The 23,274-nt window shown below is 40.4% G+C and overlaps 2 protein-coding genes across 7 annotated transcripts in view; one reads left to right on the top strand and one right to left on the bottom strand.

Moving 5' to 3' along the window:
* Positions 1 to 2,531: 2,531 nt before the first annotated feature.
* Positions 2,532 to 18,966, bottom strand: anln (anillin, actin binding protein). Of its 3 annotated transcripts, none has more exons than XM_046058748.1 (24): positions 18,787 to 18,966; positions 16,918 to 17,068; positions 16,379 to 16,810; positions 15,449 to 15,771; positions 14,327 to 14,642; positions 13,818 to 14,023; positions 13,614 to 13,718; positions 13,412 to 13,520; positions 12,721 to 13,028; positions 12,448 to 12,596; positions 12,213 to 12,354; positions 11,956 to 12,091; positions 11,424 to 11,606; positions 10,967 to 11,093; positions 10,693 to 10,741; positions 9,894 to 9,947; positions 9,527 to 9,559; positions 9,373 to 9,391; positions 8,411 to 8,523; positions 8,080 to 8,133; positions 7,698 to 7,784; positions 7,485 to 7,592; positions 5,263 to 5,435; positions 2,532 to 5,167 (listed from the first exon to the last, which is right to left on the bottom strand). In XM_046058748.1, exons 1-24 carry the CDS (start codon positions 18,802 to 18,804, stop codon positions 5,053 to 5,055), a joined length of 3,510 nt encoding a protein of 1,169 aa, XP_045914704.1. In that variant the 5' UTR covers positions 18,805 to 18,966; the 3' UTR covers positions 2,532 to 5,052. The 3 variants fall into 3 exon arrangements, with proteins under 3 accessions (XP_045914704.1, XP_045914705.1, XP_045914706.1); XM_046058749.1 differs by having other exon boundaries at positions 12,721 to 13,025; XM_046058750.1 differs by lacking the exon at positions 8,080 to 8,133 and having other exon boundaries at positions 18,787 to 18,965.
* Positions 18,967 to 20,017: 1,051 nt separating this feature from the next.
* si:dkey-222b8.4 (uncharacterized protein KIAA0895) overlaps positions 20,018 to 23,274 on the top strand; it is a 12,434-nt gene continuing 9,177 nt past the window's right edge. For 2 of the 4 annotated variants that reach the window (XM_046059333.1, XM_046059332.1), the window contains exons 1-2: positions 20,018 to 20,372; positions 21,589 to 22,262. In XM_046059333.1, coding sequence (XP_045915289.1) covers positions 20,348 to 20,372; positions 21,589 to 22,262 — 699 coding nt within the window. In that variant the 5' untranslated portion in view covers positions 20,018 to 20,347. The remainder of the gene's footprint in view (positions 20,373 to 21,588; positions 22,263 to 23,274) is intronic. The other 2 variants (XM_046059334.1, XM_046059335.1) reach the window with 2 other exon arrangements.

Below are 23,274 nucleotides of genomic sequence, written 5' to 3'. Positions count from 1 at the left end.
AGACCAAGTCAAGACCAAGACCACTTCCCCACATGATATGACACAATAAAATGTGGAATGAGATTATAGGTACTTCTCAAATTGATCTGAAAGATCCACATTCCCACATAAAAACACTAAGAGCTGAAATAAACGTAAGCATCCGGTGTTCCTATGCATAGTTGAGTCGCTTGGCCTTGTTTTCATGTCGGAGGTTTTTTTGGCCACAAGTCTTTCATGAAGGCCACTTCTGACCAGACTTCTCCAGACATATACTATGGTACCACTGTAAGCCAGTTCTGAGCTGATGGCACTGCTAGACATCTTCCGATTGTGAAGGGAAGTAAGCATGATGCATTCATTTAATCCGCTGCAGTGAGTTTCTTTGGCCGACCACTGCGTCTACGGTCCGCAGCATTGCCTTTCTTTTCTTCTTCTTGTTGCTGTGCTCATTCTTGCCACGGTTTATGACCTTTGACTGTAAACTGTGCTCAGCAACCTTGCCTTGTTAGCTGAGGTTGTCTCGTCCTCAACCAGCTGTCCACAGACAACCAGAATATCCTTGGACCTGGATAGAACAGGTGTCCATCTGTCTTCAGGCTTTCTTTAGTTTTTAATTGTAGACTACATCCTGGTTGAGTTCCATATGAATACTACAGTATGTTTCAGGAAACTCAGCTTTATTAAGTATAGGAATAAGGTTATGTTGAACAGGATCTTTACATAAATTGTCTATGTAAACTACTAACAAAAAAGTAGAAAGAATTTAATTTCATGATTATGTTAATACTTTATCTCGTCCAACTCATGTTGTTTCAACAGGTACATGGTCTCATTCAGGCATTCAGATCTGTTTTTAAGAGAAACTTACATACCAGAGAAACCTGTATCTTAAGTAACTTTATATGTTACTCATTCATAAAGTTCAATTAAACACACCACCAGAGAATGTTTCCTGGGGCTGGCAGGATCCAGGTGGGACCTCACTGATTACTGTACAAACACAACTTATCACTGATTTGGGTGAAACTGGATCATATTTTATTCTGTTTTTCCCTCTGTCGTCCTCAAGCTGCTCCGCTTCAGCTCTCAATGATTTACGGAGTTTCCTGATGGACAGATAGCTTAATTGTTGCCAAAGTAACAACTAGCTGCTGCTAACTAGCTGCAGTCATCTAGTTAGTTCCATGTGCTGTGCAGCTAGCGGTCATATTAACGGACTCTGCTTGGACTGGGCGCTCTGAGCACCAGTGTTGTGCTTATACCTCTATTCTAGCACAGGAGCTTTGGACCACCAGGTGGTTTTCAGGCCCAGACGAGGGGTCCAGGCGGGAACGCTGACAGGGAGCGGTGCCAGAGGGGGCACCACACAAAAACTGGGCGAGAAGGGATTTTTTCCAAACCGCTAACTGTATCTGTCGTAAGCTAATTAGCCGTGCAGCTAGCAGTCATATTAGCTGACTCAGCCCCTGTCATCAAACTAACCTCTGTCAGTCTTGGAGGATGTGTTTGTGTAACACTCATCTTGGCTGAACTAACAGGGGGATGCATACACTGTATAAAAGAAGTGGATGTAGCCATCGTGACATCACTCACTGGTTTGTAGACTACCATTTTGGAAATTGATGTATAAAGAAAAAGTTTTGAAGCCTTGAGTTTGGTATTTTGGCCATCGCCATCTTGATTTTTTTGGGACCAGAAGTGACCATATTTGGATGAGAGGGAGGAGCAGGGCAGTGATACACATCGCTATGCCTAGCTTCTTGTCAATCACAAGGTAGCCACGCCCTGAGGCCTACCCTGCTTTTTTGTGTATTCTACTCTAAATAGGACCAGATTTACAAAATGAAAATCTTGCTGTATTCAAATTCTGTTCTGCCAAATAATGCATCCACCTTTTCAGTTTTACAGACACATTGAGATCAAAGTGAGATTTGTTATTGGCACATATTTCTGGCCAGTTTGGCTCAACAGTGTGAATTTCATAGATAACATTCAATGACCTGAGCTGAAATAACAGGTAATGCATTACAGAGAGCACATTTGCAGGTAGTGTGGCCGAGCGGTCTAAGGCACAGCATTAGGGCTCCAGTATCTCAGGAGGGTGGGTTCAGATCCTACCATTTAACAAAATTTAGTGTTAATGTGAAAGCCTTAGTAAAATTTGCATGAGCTAACAGATGTTATCTGCCAATTGTAGATACTTTGGAACAGCAAGGCTCCATGCTGTCTTTGTGCTTTGTGTTCATGCTGACATTGTCATGTTGGTAAATGGCTGACCATCCATTGCCGCAAGTTTCAAAAGTGAAATGTCTCTAGAGCTAAAGTGGACACCATATTTTTGTTATAAGTAGTTGATGCAAATATTGTTGCTGAGCCAGCCTGTGACAAATCTTTGGTTCAATGAAAGCTGGATATAGGGACACTTTTCTGGACTTGCATTCAAGACTCTTAAAAGAAACTGGGAAAAGTCAGTTTAAAGAAGCTCACCAAAGTTCCAAAAACTTACATTTTGATATGAAGACAAAAGAACTTAAGTATTAGTAACCTGGTGCATTTTGGTCAAAGCAGGTATTTATTGAAGTCTCATTGATCCACAAATATCTGGCAAACTGAAGAATTGAAGTCGGAGTGTATCAGTTGAAACCATGAACATATTGTCTGCTCACTCATGATGAAAATTTATGTAGAAGGTATGCGGAAACAATGCAGTTGTTTAGTCTGTATTCTTTATAAACATGATGAAAAAGCGTGTTTTACTTGAACACAAGTGAAAATCTGTCAATCTGAAATAACATTTACACAACACCTGCAGGGTCACTGTAAAGTCTGTTACATACATACACGCATACATTCCATGAGCAACTCAAGGGGTGCCTTACAAAAGCAAAACATGCAATAACACCACGTCTTTTTTTTAGTCAACACTTAGACTAAATGTACAGGACACATGACCCTGACATTTAATTTTCAAAGTTCTGTGTTTTTAGCCATTAAAATTTTACACTAAAAGAACAACTTCTGGTGACCATTGCAACATAAAGCAAAAAGCCAACAAAATAACTTCCGTTGAGACATTTTCTTTAGAGTAAAGGCTGAGTAATAAATAAGGTGGACAATATCTTATGACAAGTTTGTATTCAGTGTATATCCCAGTAAAATAGGAAATTGCAGTAGAGAAAGCCAAAGATGGTGTTTAAGGTCATTTACAAACAGTGCAAATGATCCAGTTGGTCACAACGCTAATATTCAAAAAGGATCCTAAAATAAAAATGTCTGGGTAACACTTTACATTACAGCTCAGTAGATGGAAATACTGGGGTAATTGAGTGATAATAAAAATGTAATAATCAAGCAATCCCATGTAATTACAAAATAACTTTGTATTAACAAAGGGTATATTAGGGTAATAGACTAGAATTTATGTGACAGGGTCAAAAACAAGGGCTATGGGGATACACATTTAAAGTTAACAAGGCAAAATATTTAGTTATAGTAACATTTTGGTAACCTGCTAACAATAAAATTGTTATTAGTGCAATAACGCAAAAAAAAACAAAAACAACTATACTTGTTTCTACTTCATTTCATTTTAATATATATTCTCTACTTACACAATGCAGAGTGACGTATATTTGTTTTACCATCTGTTTACTACCTGTCAACTCTACAGTAACGTATATCATCTTGCAAAAGCCATTACAAGCCAAAGTTAGCTAAACTGGGAAAACAGGCTACACAGTGACTAGCCAACATTGGTAAAAGGTTATCTAAAACACTGAGGAGATAATCAAATTGATCACAAACAAATGGTAAACACTGTTAATATGGACAGAGCTAACTGAAAAGTGAAGTAATTGATGAAAAAAAGTGATCACTATGGTTGGAGGTGAAGGTGTAGTTGACAGGAAGTAAACAGGCCATAAAGCAAATGTCACTCCAGTGTGTGCGTGCGTGCTGGAAACAGGTGGTTTAGCGTTTAGTAGCCCTGATTTATGGTTATTAGACGGAAACTGTTTTCCTCTAATCAGTCTGCCTCTTTACCATGAAATGAAATAGAAACAAGTAGTTTGGCATTTTGAATTACTGCACTGATAGAACCATTTTATTGTTAACTTTAACTGACACTATTCCCCCTTTCCACCCCCCTCCATATCCTGTTACATACATTTCAGTCTATTACCCACATACACCCAATGTTAATACCATAACTACATGGTATTAATTATTACTTTATTATTACCCACTATATACACCATGTTATTACCAAGCCATAAAGTAGCGTGCCACCTGTTTGTTATGCATTTATATTAAACAACCCAATAATGGTCAACATGTAATTGTCAGATTTTCTTTAACTCAGAAACATAAATATCTGTATTGGGCTCTAGAGTATAATATGTAACAGACTTTACCCCCAGTTATCCAAAACCTCAACTTCCACACTGAAACAATCTCATAAACATTGAACAAACATTACAAATAGAATGAAACCTGGGCTATAACTGGTATCAAAAATCTGTGCACGGCAATGAAGAACCACCATGTTAAAGGCCTGCCACATGTTATAAAAGCTAATATATAAAATAAAAACTTACCAAAAGTTTCAGCATTGTTCTGTGCTATCATGCAGGATAAATTGTAATAAAACTGTGGTGCTTCAAATAAGTAGTCATCTGTAATTTCAACACCGCTTATATATTGATTTCAGCTTTGAAACCAAATAATTTAAAGCCATGCATCACGTGTCAAGCAAACTAAATATTTGCATTAACATAATGTGGCAACTCAACAATACCAAAAAACATTAGTATCAAACCAGTCTGGAAATGTATAAAATATAGTGCCAAACTCAAACTCCTACACAAAATACTGTACTGAAATGTTTCAAATGTATGGCTTTATTTACCTTCCTCGGATCTCTAACTTTGTTTGATTACTTATCGCCTGTAAAATATCCACAAGTAAAAAATATTTAAAAATTCTGATACTGTATTGCACTTAGTATTTGCATGTGTCACTGATATTAAGAGTCCAAAAGATAGAAGGGCTGGTTGTGACAGAGTGCAGTAATTACAGTGGCCTGTAACAGGCGTCTGGCTGCCACATTCGCAGATCCACCAGAATCTGGTTCAGTTTCTTCATCCACAGATTCCTCTCGTCCTTAGTGTCTGCACTTAGCCAGTTTCTGCACAAGAAAACAACCCGTGTTCAGAAATGCAGGGTCACTCATCTATAAATGCATGTGGAACATTTATTCATATGCAAACTGTAAGAACTTACTTGGTGACACACATGGTATTCTTGCACTGACTGACTAGTGTCTCTTTGTCGTCGTCCCTTTGTGGTCTGACTGTGATGAGCTCAAATGTGTTGGGTCTGGCACAAAACTCTCTGTTGGCAGGTTCCACCTTCTTACTGGTGCAGTTAGCCAGGTTGATACGACCAATGGGATTCTGACAGAAGAGGAAAAAATACATCAGGGCCCTGCTTCAGAAAGCAGGTTTAGTGATGGGGATAACTCTGGGTTTTCCGTTACCAGTTACCATGGTAACGGAATGTTACCCTAAACTGCTTGCTGGCAGGTTTATTTCAACAACACTCGACTCTTTCAGAATCCTCCCCTTCCGCGGAGGATGAAGCACTTGTCTGACATGCCGATTAATTTCCTCATTCATGCAGTCGGTATAAGAGCACATTTCAGAACGCATTCATTTGCAGAAGTTTTGTTTTTCAGAAAGTGTCTTTAACCTCTTTTTATGATCAATCTGACATCATGTGGACTCCCAGAGACGGCCTTCTTCAGCTTTGACTCTTCTCAGGTGTATTGCATATGCCAAACCCAATAGCCAGGAGCTTTTTGTGCGTGCTATTGACAACTCAGAAGTAGTTTATATTTCATTTCTCGTGACCTCGCAGAGCCAAAGGTCTGGGTCAAGTTGCGAGCAATAGCCATAATTAGTCTCTTTACTGTGTAGTCTATGGAAACTGCAGTGTGCATCTTGTTGTTTTATTCTTGAAATTTTAACAGTTGCAGGAATGATCATGACCATTTTATCTTGTTTGTTACCACTTCCCTAGTGCGAGCAGTGCACACGCTCACTGCACAGCCTCACAAATGTAAAACCACTGTGCAAACTGACCTAGATGTAGAGATTAGGGATGAAACGGTATGAAAATTTCATATCACGATTATAGTGACCAAAATTTTCACGGTTATCAGTATTATTATGGTATTGTAAAAATGTGCCGAAAAAGATTACTGATACACACTGAAACCATTAACAAGTTTTATATTGAAAACTACAAATACAGTTGCCATTTTGTTTGCATAAAAAATAAAACAGTAAATACCTTTTGTAAACATATGACAATCATCTAAGTGTGCATTATCAAGATTTTATATTATATATGTAATACAATGACCCCGTGCACAATTACATGAAAACAAATAAGTTTTAGAAGACAGTGATAGTTACTGCAATGAGCCCCAAAACTGACATAAATACAGAGCAGTCTGGAGCGTTTGTAGATATGCTGGTTGGTTGACTGAACTGCGTAACGTGTTATCATGTGCAGTAGACTCTGCCGACACACAACGCACACAGCAGCAGAACTACGTGTAGCGTTTTTACAAGAGCAGCAACACAGAGCTTCAGTTTACACGCTGTTAGCAAGTCAGAGACACAAACCAAAGCTACAAATTAACTCACCCTGCGTTCACTGTAGTTATTTTCTCAGCACTCATAAAAACTAAAATACGACCGACTTCAGAGTGACTTAAAAATCTCCACAGCGTCTTCCGCCATCTTGTCATTGACCCAAACAAACCCGCGTTGCGTTCTGCACATACGCGCTAGGTGTGGGAATCACCAGAGGCCCCACGATACGATATAATCACGATATTTATGTTGCGATTCGATTTTAAAAATATTAAGATATATTGCAATTTATTACCTTTTTCCAACTTCCAATTAGGTCCCTAACGTCAAACTTTGTCAACATCTGTTTATCTAAAGAGAGACATTTCTCTGTTTGTTCATATCACTTTTTCAGTCCTCTATATGGTCCTGTTAAGTTTTCTAGTGGACTAAAAAAGCAAACGATTTTATTATTCTAGTACCAAAAAGTTAAAACTCCCATCTGCAATTTATATACTAAAATATCAATACTTGGCGTCCGTGTATCGATACAGTATTGCCATGGCAAATATCACGATACTATGCTGTATCGATCCCCCCCCCACCCCTCCCTAATGCGCATTCTTCTGGGAGACGCTGGACAGTGTTTGCTGTGAGATTATAACAGCGCGGTTAACCGTAACCGGTTATCATGGTAATTAAAATGTGTACGGTAATAACAACAACAACTGTTGGGAATTTTACCATGGTTTACCGTTAAACCGGTAATCGTTTCATCCCTAGTAGAGATAGGTGACAAAAAGGAAAGCCCAACCTGAAGTTTCTCAGTATTCAGGCCACCATGAGCCTCCAGAACAGCCTTACCTTGCGCTTCTCATCATCTGGGTAGGTCCAGTAGGAGATGCAGTATCCTGATAAGACACACCACCTCCTGTGCCAGGCTCCAAATCCACTAACATCTTCAAACATTGTCTGAAGGGGGGGGGGGTGTCAAACATACAGGTACAGCATTAATAAACCAATGCTTGCCTCAGCATGGGTTTATCTGTGGCGATGATTTGATCTACATGCACTCACCAGGAAGCCCCTCTCCTCCACCTTTGTGCCAACTTCACACTGCATCTTGAGGTAGACGTGGCCCTCCAGAGGGCACAGGAATGGCACCTTGAATCCAAAAGACAAGACACTTAAACACTTTGACATCATGTTCACAGTATGGGAAGAAATGTTAAAAAGGTACAAGATATGGTTAAACAAATAAAAGGTTACATTGCAACTTTATTTTAAGATCGTTAACAGTTGCTTGAAAGCACCTGACAATCATAGACAAACATTCCCCAATGAGATTTGTGATCAGATTAATCGGATAATCTCCTGAGTATCACCGCAGTTAAGAAAATTCCTTGTTAGTGTTTTTTCCCCCACACAGCCAGAACAGAAACATAGGGCAAGTAGTAACCTTGGTATGAAACATGCCACTGAGTAGTTCTCTTTCACTTCGTACATATTTGATCTAAAAGAAAGATATCAAGGCATGTAAATGAGTCCACAGGCAGAACATACTGTCCCATGAGAACAAACAGGGTTACTGTGAGTCTCTGTAAAGCCTGTACACAAATATATGACTGATCCAGGTGTGTTGGTCTTACATACAGCAATAAAGATATTGTGTCTTCAGACAAAGGCCAGACACGTGAGAAACACAGAATTAAGAACATGAAAGTGCTTGAAAAATGTGTGGGAAAAAAGATGAGGAGGAACTGAAAAGGTGACATTAATAGCTTCTATACCTTCTCCAAAGGAAATTTGTTTTTCCCTATAGAGGACAGGGTGAGCTTGTGTGATCCAACCAGTACGAAGTTACTGGTGCGAACAGCATTGGGGCCTCCTGGACTGGCCAAAACTACACACAGAAAGATGAGATCATTAATACCTCACATCAGAGCTCACCAATTTTACACATCAACAGTAGTTTACTTGTCCTATGGAGTAATGTCCAAGCAGTGAAAACAAAGGTCTTTTTCAAGTCTGAGAGAACAACCTCAGCTCATCTCACATCTACCATGATTCGGTTTCTGCAGGTTTCAACAAGTTCCATTTATGATTTTGTAAGAACTTTTGAGACATTTTTAGCCAAGTCCAAGAATAACTTGCTAAGTAAATGAATTAATTCATATTCAACATGAACATTTGCTCTGTTTTTTATGTTGGTGTAGATCCAAACAACTAACTGTTAGTTCAGAGTGGGTGCACTGGGTGACTTTGGAACATCACAAATGTGACTACAGAACAATATTAGGTGATGATGGCTGCAGTTTGCTGGTGGCTTTCCATGTGACTATAATGCCTTTAACTGTTCCACCCAAAGTTCCCATGAGCATTTACCCTTATTAGATGAAAGTGACATTAACAGAAAGAATTGAACTTGTTTGTTATAGAAGTAGCTATCTTGCATAGTTTGCAGCAGTGGTTATTGATTCCAGTTTGGTTTCGTTTTGTACTTGTTGCAGCGCAATCAAAACAAAATTTTCCCCAAAACACATTTAAACGCGAGACTGAAGTCAATGCAATTGTATAAAAGTAACGTCAACTACATAATCCACTCAGTTTTTAGTTCGTTATTGGATTTTAAACTTTTTTAAAAAAGGACCTGCAGAAATCCTGCTGAAGCTTTTTGTAGATGCAAAAGGCTCTTACATCTGACTCAATAGTACAAACTGTTTCTTTAGATTGGCATTAAATGTTGACATACCTGGTGTCTGGACGCTTTTCTGCAAGACAAAACATGAAGCAAACAAATTAAACACATTTCAAGAAGATGAGAACTAAGAGTTACATCCTGATTTAACATTGAGAGAAATATGAGTGTGATGGGCAGCAGAAAAAAAGCCATCTGAAATGCTTACAGTGATGGCGAGGAATCTCTTTGGAGTGATAGCCTAGAAACAAAGTAAAGCAAATAATGTGTTTTTGCTTCAAAAGGAAAGATGGGTGAGACAGTACACTGTGTCTGAGGGACATGTATGTTGCTGGCCAGTGTGCAGTAGCGATATTCTTTAGACTATATCTGCCCACACAGTGCACACCCACTGACATGTGAGGCATATGATACAGAAACTGTTCATACCGACATACACAAATCATGGGCCTCATGAACCACATTATCTGGATACACACACACACACACACACACACACAGTATTAAAGCATGTCCTATCATTAACTGACAAATGTGTGATCCACTTGGTAAAACACCACAAAATGGGAATTTACCTTTGACTTGCTGGGTTTCTTCTTCTTGTCATTGCAGACCTCACGCTTCTGCACCTGGGGATGTCAGTTAATGCACAGGATTGTAACAAATCAGAAGCCAGTAATTTTAAATAGCAGCGCGATACTTAAAACGTACTCTTTATCTAAAATATATGTTTTACATGGCTAATATATCAAAAGATAAACGAGTGGGTAAAAACAAAGGGAAAACACTATGCAACTATGGAGGGAGAAAAAAAATAAAAGGTCTGGGCTCAGTAACGCAGCAAAGATAACCAAACTTTCTGTGGCTGAAAAAGTGAAGTCTTACATTTAATCCAAAAAATAAATACCTCCGTTATGTGATTTAACTATAATTTATGTTTTCATTATTGCCTTAAACAAAGTGCATATAAAGACTTCTTTACAAATTAATACATATCACAAAATGATATGATGGTATCAGTATTTGCAGACACTCGATGAATCATCAATATGAGAAATGAAACAGTAGTACTGAGATAGCCAATTTCTACTAGTTGATGATACTGAATTTGTTGCAAGACACCTTTCATTATATCTTAAGGGCCACATATGAATTCAAAAATCATGAAATCAACACAGCTGCAAAGAAATTACAGATCTTTGTTTTCCAGAACTTAATTTAATAATTTAAAAAGCAGATGTGGAAAACACGACATGAGTGTTTAAGAGAATGTAGTATGTGTTTAAAAGGTGTGAAAGGTTTTAGGGTTTGTTTACAACATGTAATATGCAATATGTGCATATATGTATACGTATGTGTGGTCAGAGCACTCACCAGGCCATAGACCTCAATATTAACCTCAAAGTCACTGGAAACATCAGATCTGAAAGTGAAGAGGGGTATTTGTCATGTAATGTTTCATTATTGTCAGAGGTTGAACTTTTTCCTATTCAATATAGACTGAGACAAACTTTAACACATTCAATTTAACCAAACAACCATATTAAACACCATGTCAAAAGGTGACCAATGTCTGAATCACAATCAAATAATAATCAGTTCTTGAATGACATGATGTGAATTCTCTTATGAGCAGTGTGGGATTTACATGGTGAACTTTGTGGGGAACGCGAGGGTGTCCCCACTGAGGCTGCGGTGTGTGCCGGCTAAAGGCGTGGCCACAGTGTTCTCTGCTCCAGCACGAATCATGATGAAGAAGGAATGTTTGGTTGAATCTGGAATAATCAAAAGACAGAATGATACTGACAACCAACAGCATTTAGATAGTGACTAAATTCAGATAAAGCTTCCATGGAATTTCAATGCAAGCAACAAGGATATGAATAAGATTATTGCCACACTGTCAAAACACTAATGAAGGTAAGAACAAAGTCGAAGAAAGGCTGTAGTTTTCCCATAACTCTGATTCCTGACATTATTATTTACACACAACAAAAAGACAGAATAGTGTGTACTATATTGAGAATTAGTGACAACTGATGTCTGGGGAAAATGTTAAAAAGTGCTGTGTTACCAAACTTTGGCATTATGCATTTTGAGTCTACCTGGCTTGTTGGCAGTGGAGCAAACAAAGTCTGCCTTGAGAGGCAGGCGTAACTCCTGCAGGGTGATGGAGCCCTTGGAGGCAGACATGCTAGCAGGTTCTGGGGCTACAGAGGCCTTTTTCTGGCCTGTTGGATCTCCTTTCAGACGTTCCAGCTCGGCCTTCAGTGCTTCCCTCCTCTCCGCTAAAAAAAGTCAAAAGAAATGTAAGTCAAGCTTTCTACAGTTAGATACTACCTCTGGGAGCCTACAGATGGTGGCTTTAAAATATATACGTTGGGCTGTAGTGGTGGTTCCGTATTGTGGCTTTATTACTTATAAAAAAGGTAGCCTAGAAGCAGCAGCCTAAACGTATTGGCACTTTGACTGATAGCATTAATTAGCTTTGTACAATTGTGCGGAGTTTAAATGTTTAAGTATACAATTAAAATTTTTTCAAATCTAATAAAGAAAAACATAAATTGTACAAAGCTACGGCTACATTTTTTTTATAAATAAAGCTAAATAAGTATTCATCTGTTGTCTGGAACTTACTTGCCACCAGCAGCAGCCTCTCTGCCTCAGCCTCCACCTGGGATCCTTTGCCATGCTCTTCATCTGTGCAGCAGTTGAGTGCCTGGCTGGCCTGATGAATAACTGTCTGCTGCAGGTTCATCTCATTCGTCAGAATCTGTGGAAACAGCGGGATAGAGTAAAACTTAGCCTCAAGTACATACCAAGTACGCAAATCAAGTCAATTCACATGAACACTTTACACTGCAAACTGCAAACTGAAAGCATTTCTTCCGAACCTTCATCTTCTGATTGATACTGAAGAGACTGGATCCTCTGGGTTCCTCCATTCTGTTAGAAACGTCATCTTTTCTCACAATCACCTGTTTCACATTGGGTTTCTCCGTCTCTTTCACCCTGATGGACCTATATGCATCAATGCTAACACACACAGATACGTATAAGATACACATTTACTGCAACAGCGAGGACAGCCCATTTTAATACAACCGAGCGTGACATGGGAGCACTTACCTATATGGCAGTTTGTGGTCCTCGTCTGAGGCCTCAATGCTGTCTGAGGAGGCGGTTCGTACCATGTTAGTTCTCTGGAACTTGCTGGGTTTGGAAGCACTGCCTGGAGTGCTGCTCTTTACGATGAATGAGCTGGCTGGAGTGGATGTCTGCACAAAGACATGAAGAAAATGTTACGCTGTTTCTCTGCCCTGCCCAGAAAGGTCCAACAGTCACTCTTACATGAAGTACGATGATGTATGTGGTGGAAAGAGACATCATGTTGGTGCCTACCATCATCCTTCTCTCTGGACTCTTCACCACTGCAGCCACAGTCTCTGCTAGTGGAGTGAGGAGGGACATGGAGGAGATATTCAAAGCATCTTCCTCCTCTTCCTCCTCCTCCTCCTCCTGATCTTCACTCTGCTCCAGGATTCCATCAAACAAATCATTGATAACAGCAGAGTTGATGGACTGGTCCACATTCATCTCTCGCTCCTTGATCACTTCCTCTTCTTCTGTTGTTTTCTCTACAGTATGGGCGACCCCCCTCAGAGGACTGGATGTTAAGGCTGGAGGCGAGACCACCAACCCATGACCTGCTAACGAACATAATCTATGTTAACTTCGTATATGCATGTGCAGACTGAACGCCTCCACCAATGCCTGCAATCTCTCAAACTTGCTGCGACATTCAGATCAATCTTTTTAATTTAAATTCTACTGAATTACTAAAACAGTTCAGCAAAAACAACAAAAAAACTCATGGTGGAAATTCCTACCAAATGTATTTTTTTTCTAACTTTTTACAAAAGGTACAGCTTACAGCTTTGATGACCCAAAACTCTTTTTTCAAGCCAAGGGAAATTTGCCTGACAGATCATAATGGATGAAAGAACTACCAATGTTAGTAAGTGATCACTCACATGTCTGGAAACTACCAAATAAAACTGTTCAATCACCAATCTGAAATCTCATTGAATACCTGGAGGAATGCACTTTGTTGGTGTATGTGTACAATCAGAGGTTGCTGGAGTTTCATCCTGTGGTTCACGTGGGGCAACTTCAGCCTCCACAGACTTGTAAAACTGGTCCTAAAGAGCATAATATTTATTAAATACAATCTTGCATAATAAACCCATGACCGTTTGGTGAGTTGTCAAAATAACTGTCATTTGTTGGCCAACCTTGATGTCTGTGTTTTTACTGGTTTCTGCCGCTTCATCTTTTTTCCACACACTGTTCCCCTTCTGAAAGCGACTGCGAATCTGAGCCAGCTCAGACTCTCGCTCCTGAAAAAAGTGGAGGCATAAAATATAATGTAGCTATTGTGATATAAAAACAAAACAATAACAACATGCTACACAACAGCATCTCTAACATTAACCTACCAGCTTCTGTCTTTGGGTGAGATCAGCTGTGCTTGTGTTTGCAGCCTGGGCAGCTCTGAGCCTCTCCTGTACCAGTCTGGTGTTTGGTGTGACTGGAGATGGAGTTACAGTAGGAGTCTTGGCATGGGTAGGGCCCCCTGCTGGGGAGCTCTGGTTGGTACGCGCCTGGCATCTCTCTCCAAATCGCTCCACGAAAGATTTTACACCTGTTGGGCATAACGGAAAGCTATATATCATATATCTTTTAGTGTGTAGATCCATTTTCTCTTTTGTTGAGATCCAGTACCATAAACTGAACTGCAGCCATGTCAGTTGTTGTATTAATAATATACAGCAGGACACCCAAAATTACACAGTACAATCTAATGTGTTTCCAGGTAATTCATGTACTCTGCCACAGCACATTTCAACACTTCTGCTTAAGAAAATATGTAAAAAGACACTGAAGAACTGAATCCTCACCATGTAGCTAATTTCATCAAATAATTCCAAAATGAAAATCAACTCACCAGGAGCACCAGCAGAGGCCTTTTCCTGGGGTACAGTCACGGCAGCAACGGTGGGCTTGGCACAGAGTTCTGGCTTCTGGGGGCTAGAGGTGGAGTAGAGACCCCTAGAGGGGGCCTGATTCTTCAAGGGACTTTGAGGCACTGATGTTGAGGATTGGGGGCTGGCCTTCTGGAGATTGGACGGGAAGGCGGATCCCTGAATGGAACTCTTCTGAGGACTTGTTACTGACTTTAGTGCTGGGCTGGCTGCAGGAATGTCAGCCTTCTGAGGGCTCGGGAGAACCACTCGGCCGGACTTTACTGGAGAATACACAGCCTGTTGAAAAGGCATACAATAGTCCCCTTATTTATAAAGCATGTTCAAAAACAACACAAGTTGGGCCATCCTGGTGCTCTGGGGGTCTAACTGGCCATTCAGACAAAAAAAAGCCTGGTGTTAAAAATGTTATGGCTGCATTGGTGAGGGCATGTTGCTTCAGTTACCAGAGAGCAATGCAGTATTTGCCAGATTACGTTGCAAAGACCGCTCTGCAGCGAGACCCCTGTTATGCTAACAGTAGCCACCCTGAATCTAATAAAAGGGGCAGCCTTGTCCCACACGGTTATGTTATCTTTCTTACTCAGCCTAATACGGCGACCATGTAATTAGGCCTGTGACTAATGATTATTTTCACTGTTGATTAATCTGCAAATCATTTTCTTGATTAACCCATTAATTTTTTGGTCTATAAAATGTAGTGAAAATGCCCTGTGTATTTCCCCACAGTCCAAGCTGACACCTTCAAATCTCTTGTTTTGTCAGACCAACAGTCCAATAGCCAAATGATGCCAATTTACTTTAATATTTCATTAATAAAACCAGTAAATTCCCACACTGAGAAGTTGGAAAAAGCAAATGTTTGTTGTTTTTGCTAGAAAGATGACAGAGATTTTCTGTTGATTGATGCTCTACAATAAACATATTCGAGGACATTCCCAAGATAAACATTCTCAGAATATAATATCTATAAATTTTATACAATGCAGTCATAAGCAATTAAATTTCATTTATATAGCGCAAAATGCTCACTCTTGTGAGCAAAGTAATGAAGCACTATCAGTGGACAGTTCCAGGAAACCTACCTGACTAGAGCTGGCTGTAGACTTGCTGCTTGCAGTTGAACTGGCTACCACATGGCCTGCAGCACTTGGTTTAGAGCCGGCAGGCACAGCAGCCTCTCTGACAGCTAACTTGGGAATGGGCTTTTCTTTTGCATTCTCATGGGGAATGTTAGCATGGCTTAGGTCGTCCTCCCAGGATCCAATGGTGGCAGCGAGGTTGGCCAGTCTGCCTCTCCTTCCCAGTGGAGTTGCTGAGGACACGGTGGGGACGACCGCTGGTGGAACCTCAGCTTGCCTCTTCAACACGGACAGGGGAGTGCAGTCTTCAACCGCAACAGAGGTTCCTGAAAAGGTATGAAATATGTTCAATTTGGGCGGGCACAAAGTATATGACTATCAGACATCTGAAAGAGTGGACATCACACCCACGACATTGTGCAAACTTTGAATTCCTGAAACACCAAGTGAGCATTTTTCTTTTGACACAGTGTGGCATTACTTTCTTTGCAAGCTGACTCTTACAAGCTACCATAACAGTGATGACTCAAGACAGGCAAGTCAGTATTAATTCATTCGACTAATAAAATCATACATAGACCTCAAGCTTGTAGACCAGTGTTCTAAATAAATGCACTTCAATAGACTTCTATATGAATATGCTTTAAAAAGGAAAATAGAGCAACAAGAAATAACCTTTGATTCAGCACCCCCACTATAAGTTCCTGTGTTAAAATCTGTCACTCAGCTACAGCAGATTCTAACTCTGTGTTTTGCTATTTTGGTGTGGAGCTTTTGTTTTCTGTGTCTTCAAATACTACCTGCTATTTACAATTATTTAATCCAAACAAAATCATCTCATTCAGGGCCCGATGTCAGCTGGGATTGGCTCCTGTACACAGGATAAACATTTGACGATTGATGGATCTCAATCAGGACACAAAATACTCTTACCACTGCCATCCCAACACTTTCTCTGCTCTGCTAGCCTCTGCAGACGAGACTTCATGCCAGCAGCAGATGGAGCTTGATCTTCCACCAGGTGCTCCTTGTTCCCCTGCAGGGCTGAACTGGAGGGCACCATCTCTGCTGCTCTGCTGCTTGGAAGATCAGGGGCAGAGGCGACCGCTATCTTCTCCGGCTCTGCAGTTTTCAGCTGCCCTGGCTGAGACTGGACAGCAGGCCGGGTAGCAGTCTTCTCCAGGGAGGAGGAATGTCGAACGCTGGCAGGCCCCACTGGGGGTTTCTTGTCTGTCGGAGGGTCTGACAGCACAGGAGCCACAGCTCGTGTCACCAGTGGCTCCTGGTTCTCCTCCCGGGATGTAGGCTGGACATTTTCCCCTGAGCACCGGCGCTTGGACGGAGAAGGTTTGGAGACCTGTGGAACTGGGTGGAAGTGAAAGAGAAATTTAACCAGTATTAGAGCTGCAACTCAGTGGTCAAACTGACATTACAAGTCTCAGCAGACAACAATCCAACAAATGTGTTCATACCTTTATCAATGACTAACTCACTGCTCACACTATTTGTGTCAGCCAGTGGCTCTCTGGGTCTTTTGACCATCTGTCTGTTTGCTGCATTTGGTCTCTCTGCCATTTTCTTCTGCAGGTTTTCTCTGCGAGCCCGGGTCCGCTCCAACAGTTTCTGGTTTGACAAAAAACATACTCAATTGTTACTCTATTGGCTGATTTATACATTCAGAGAATGTAAAGAACAAAATCGTCACCAGTTGTAGTTTGAAGCAAAGTTGTTTTTTTCCCCCTATACACTGCTTTCCAAAATCCATTGGTCCCCCAACATCTCAGAACTCGATAACAGAGCCATCACTGACATGGCCATAACACTAGAGGTGGGTGAACTCTGTCTCTAGCTGTTTTTAAATCCTGAACACAACAATCACTTTTCACATGAAAAATCCAGTGCAACACTATGAATGCCTTCCAGGAGAGACCGTCATCAACCAAATTGTGAACCTCATATATATATATCTATCCTCTAAGAATCTAACACATGCCATGGATGTTGCTTCCACTTTCAAACTGACATGGATAATAAAGTTGAATTTACATTAAATTAACACACCACTCCCTTAATTTGATCAAATATTTTTGTTGTTGATGGCAGAATTTATTCTAGTAAACAACATATTCAATTAGGAAGCATGTTTCAACCATTTTCCAACCAGACATAACTACAAAGTGATGCCAAACAGTGTCACTGAAATATCTTCAACAGAGCCAAGCAGAAGATGTTTATGATCCAACAGAGTGAGACTTGCAATTAATCTGTTTTTTAAAGTAAGTAAATAAACTGGCTTTTTTTTTTTTTTTTTTTTTTAATAGGCCAAATTATGCTGATCCTTCCTGATCTTCCCGGGATAACTGCTGGATATCTGTAAATACAAATATGCGGAACAAGGCACAGCCCACTGACTATCTCTATATGGGCTAACGTTACTTTAACAAACATCCTAAGACACACAAAAGAGTCCTTCTCCACCAGAGATAAAAAGGGCTCCGTTTGCATGCCCCCTTTCCTTCCTCTTTTCTTAAGGACACTCCCTTCTCTTGACCTCACACTCAGCCTGTCAGACAATCTGATTTACTGTGCTGTATGTTGACTGTGCAAGCCCCAACACATTCCTGCTGCTGCACTGCACCGCCTGCACAATTTCTCCAGGCAGTATGGAAAACCTGATGTCACATTCAGCAGCATTCCTCAGGAGTAAGCCACTCCTGCTTGTAGTTCCTGGACTTGAAATTTCAAACTCTACTGCCAAGAATACCGGAGTAACAAGAACTGTTATCAGATATAATTCATTTCTGGTTCTAGCTTGCACCAACAGCATGAACGCATTAATAACAAGAGAAAGAATCAGGCAAAGAGGGCCATGTGTTGGACAATTTCCAGAGCTGACACATACCTTTGCCTTAAATGGAGACAAAGTCGTTTCATTTGAATAACGTTACGTTGACTTACTAAAAGGCCAAACATCCCTACACATAACGCTACTGCCTTTAAAAGCTGAAGGACCTGGAATATTATATGGTTGCTGACGACTGAAAAGACAAAGACAACACGTGACATGTTTTCACTGGCCTTCTTTGAATCTATTACGATTCATATGCCAACGTTAGCTTAGCGTTACGTTAAAGTACTATGGAAGTAAACAACAAAGCCTCCTGCGGTAACTAGCTTGTCGATAATAACATTCTAGAAATAGAAAATGTTACGTTAGGCAAGTTAGCATTAGCAGGTAATATCAACGCAGCTATTCAGACTCAACTTAGCGTTATGTTAGCTAACATTAACGTTAACTTAGATAACGTCACATATCTAATGTAGTAAGCGCACCGACTCACCTCAGTAAATGGATCCATTTTGGAGAGTTTATCTCCACTCGGTCAATAGCTCAACAGCTGTGTATTTTTAAAATCGTGTAAACTACACAAACAGGGCGTTTTGAGGCGAGCTGAGCGACTCTCAGCTTCTCTTCTGTCTTCTCTGGACCTCTTCGCACAAAACAACTGTTCAAATTTGAATTTCAGCGCTGCTCCGACTGCGCAAACTCCAATAGTTGAACGAAGCGCCGAGAGCCAATCAGAAACAAGCAGCCTGGCTTTACACATGTTCAGCCAATCACAGCTTGGGTGTATTAAAAGAAACTGTCACTTTCTTTATACAGTATTGAGACACAGCTAGTTTTTGCACTTTGTCCAGACCACAGACCTCACTGTATGATCCACTCCACATTTTTTATGAATCAGTCATCTGTGTATTCAAATGCTGAAAACAACCGGTTAACGTTAAAACGCACGCTGACCTAATACACATTTTTAGTTTCAACTGACACAAGCGAAGACTTTCATACAGTATACATGCAGTTTTTTCATTACAAATTCTGATTGATTGCGTTTTATATTATATTTGAATTAACATTGTTTTATATTTTCACCGTTTAACTGTTTTACTACTACTACTACTAGTAACTACTTTTTAGTTAGTAGTAGAATAAGCACTACTAACTAAGTAATGGAATAGTTACTGGAATAGTGCTTTTAAATAGGAATAAATGTTAAAATGTTGCCATATGCAGTATCATCCATTCAGTTTTGTTGTTGTTTTTAATGTAAAGCCAGTCGCCCCCTATAGGATGAAAAGAGTCACCAGATAAGGTTTGCAGACGTGCCACATAAAATAACTGTATTTTTTTTTTGTATTGAGAAAAATGTTTTGAATTAAGTCAGGTGTGGAGAAGATTAAAATGGGCACCCATATGAATTAAATCCTTTGCTATTTCTGCAATGTAAAGAAAAATGAGGTTCTAGACTTTTGTTGTAGATGCTGTAAAGTGAACAGTTACAGTGTTGGTGTTAAAGTGGGGCAAACTCACTTTGTCACTAGGATCTTAGTAGCCCACTTTTCCTGGAACGCGTACGTTCTTCAGCCTCGTCAACCTCTGATCCTAAATTTACCTTTTTTATCCGTTCCCATACTTTTATGGCTTTCTAGGTGGCAGGACTTCATTTCCCATGAGCATCCATGTGCATTGCGTATGTCCTAACGAAACCATGGAAACAGATAAGTCAGTGCAGATCCTGTACCACACAGTCTGCTGCTCGGCTCTTTCTTGCCAGTTTGGCGGGGGCTCGGTTAGTGTAGGCAGGTCGTGTAATGTCAGCCCAGCCATTAAAATGGTTTTAAAATATGTCTTACGTGTCGTAATACGTAGTAACTAACTTACAGGTAACTCGCTTTCATCGTTGGCTTTCTATTTGGACCATACAGTCTATGATGATTTGGACATTAGCCGGCTAATTCAGCTAACTGTTAGGTCAACTTGCTAAGTGACGTTGGTACTCTTCAAACAGCACTGTGGTATTGTAGGTTGACGCTAAACATTATAGAGAGCTTTAACAGAGGATGCTTGAGTCAATAAAAGTAACAGGTAATATTGCATTTGTTTCTCTTATTTTTCTGTGACTCTATGTAGGAGCTTGTCTATTTTGCGGGTTAAAAAGGTACTACTTTAAATGTAATACCGTTATATTAGTAATGTTAACTTTTCTTAAAACTGCTGATATGGCATAGTTATCCTAAGTGGTTAGCTCAGTAAAAGGTGGGTAAGTTGAAACGTGATCCCCAGTGAGCTATTAATTAACTTATTATTACTAGGAAAATTTTAACGAACATAAACGAAAACCGAATATATTTTAGTGATGCATGTGTTACCGGTATTCTCATTTTATTTTGCATTATATATAACCTACATTATATTTTATAGTGCGTAACGTACTGTATCCTATGCTTTCTGTTGGGAAGAATCATGGAAGTCTGAAAAACAGATTTCTGGTGAGCTCACTCAGTGCTGAATCACGCTGATTATTAGTAATCAGGTGCTTTCAGTTAACACATTGATTAATGTGATGGATAACACTGAGATGCTTGAGCACTGATTCATTTTGTGTAGTTGAATTAGCTGTGATAAATGTGATTTCATATATGGTAACTGGTTTGAAGAGGTCTTAAATGTACTCACACAGTAGTATTCACTACACAGGAATGCTGGCTTGATTACATTTCTGCCTAGAATGTGATGTATTAGTAGCAATTGACATAGAATGATGAGATACCCAGCTAATGTGTTAGGTAATAGTATTTGATTGGGTGGCTGAGCAAGGCAATGATTACTGTGCTGCTGAGGTCATTAGTTTGTGCTGCGTGGATTCCGGCTCAGCGCTCCTGTCCGAACAGAGAGCCTTCTCACTGTGATGATGTTCCAGGTCGCCTTACTGGAAATCGCAGAGCCCTGCACTCTCATGAAACTGAATGGTGCATAGCCATGGACTGCTGACATAACACAAGTCACTTTGGGTTTATTTGAGTCAGATCACATTATTATGATTGTAGAAGACAGTTTTTACTTTGCTTAGCGAGATGTAAAAACAAATTTCATCACACTGGTTACAAGTTAGGGTATCCATTTATAAGTACCTTGTTTTTATTTTTAGCTTGGCATCACAATAGATCTAATTTTATCTTGCCTTGATAAGAGGATTAGTCTATCAAGCTATCTAGAAGAGATATGCACGTGAATGTGATTCTAAAATAAGCAGCAAACAGTTTCACTGTCCTCCCACTTGTCTCTCATCTTATTTCTTCAGAAAGACTCCACTGGCCAGAAGTAGAAATGTCCAAAAAGTATATCTTAAACACTGCTGACAACGCACTGAGTCCAAGCCAAGTGTACCTGGAGAAAATTTCTTCAGGCGTCCTCAAAGACCTCTTCAGCACTGGCTCCAGCAGCTATAACGTCCTGCTGCAGGCTGAGAAGGAGGAGAAGCTGATCCCCAAGCAGTCCCCATACAAGAGACCAAAAACATCAGGGAAATGTAGCACCACATTTAGTAAAAGAAACCGTCCAGGCCTGGGTTTTAAAAAGGTACGTGCTCCAGAAGTTGTCGGGAAACCTGCGCAGACAAATCGTGTCCTCTCAGGAAGCAACTCCAATCTGCCTAAACCAGCACGAAACATCGCAGTTGTGGGCAGGACCATGGGCCTAAACCCTCGGACAGTTCCACAGCTCAGGAAGATGTGCATTCCCACTTCTCCTCGCACTAAACTTCCCTCGTTGCACAAAACAGCAATCACAAGGGAGGTGGAAAATGCCAAGAAGCTCTGCATCCTTACAGCCATAAAGCCATCTAATGTTGAGAAAGAGAAGGCCAAGTTTTTCAAGTCTGACTTCAACTACAATCCACAGTTTGAGTACAGCAACCCCGTTTCTCCACTTGTCCTGGCACGTCATAACAATGCCTCTGATCGCTTCCTGACAAAGGTAAGGGTGTGTTTGTGTTTGTGTTTGTTTTTGGTTTAATTTTTGTGGTTTGGTTTAAGTGCGAGCAGTATCATCTGCAACAAACAGCCTGTTTTGAAATGCTTAAAGGCACAGACTATAAGAAACATGAACTAAACCTTCTTGGCTGTGGCTGACTCACCTAACTCACGGCTAATCCAAAAATGGCCAAAGAGGTGAAGCTAAGGCGGGCCAAATGAAGCCTGGTTGCTGCAGCTAGGCCCCTGTGACATCCCAACCTGTCTCAAACTGGCCCTTAATTACGCGTAACTTCAGGCCTTAATATAAAGTTGTCATGAAGGGGGAAATTAGCTTAAACCATTTTTGTTCCAGGCTGTAAACATGTTTTAAATTCTAATTACTGTGGAAACAGTATTTAGACTTTCATGTTAGCAAATAAAACAGAAAAAATAGCATACAAACTGAATAAATATGATATGAAAAATCCAAACACTTAACCCCTGCTCATCTCATGTTCAGATTTATCCTGAGTCTCTGTGTTTCTCAAAATACCATAAGTACTGTATCAAGGCAAAAATGGGACAGAGATAAAATACCAAAAAAGAAAGTACACTCAGGCAGCGAGTGCAAGATTGCACCAGTTTCTGGCCCGAAGGCAGTGACAGGTCATTCATCACAGTTCCCCAAGTGCATGAGGTTGGACGCTGGTTTGAGCGGTCAAGTTGGATACTGTGACCACAGAGACTTGCTGCCAAAGCTGTTTAGCGTCAGGGCCAATCGGAGCTGATGCAGTGTGAGTCTGTTGCCCAAGTGAAAGTGGAAAGACTTTGCTTAGCAAACAGTGGATGATTCGTTTAAAACAGCCTCAGTGGCTATCTTACATCAACATTAACAGTGTGAGTACATCCCATGAGCAACACTGAAGCTGGAGACAAATCACACACAGTATTTTCAAAACTATGTTTTTTAAAATACAAGGATTCAGATTCATGGTTTGATCAGCCCCCCCCCCCCCCCCCCCCCCCCCCCCCCC

Source organism: Micropterus dolomieu, linkage group LG09 (assembly GCF_021292245.1).
Source record: "Micropterus dolomieu isolate WLL.071019.BEF.003 ecotype Adirondacks linkage group LG09, ASM2129224v1, whole genome shotgun sequence".
NCBI lineage: Eukaryota > Metazoa > Chordata > Actinopteri > Centrarchiformes > Centrarchidae > Micropterus > Micropterus dolomieu.
Note: the sequence above shows the minus strand (reverse complement) of the source record. Positions and strands in the feature narration are given on the sequence as shown.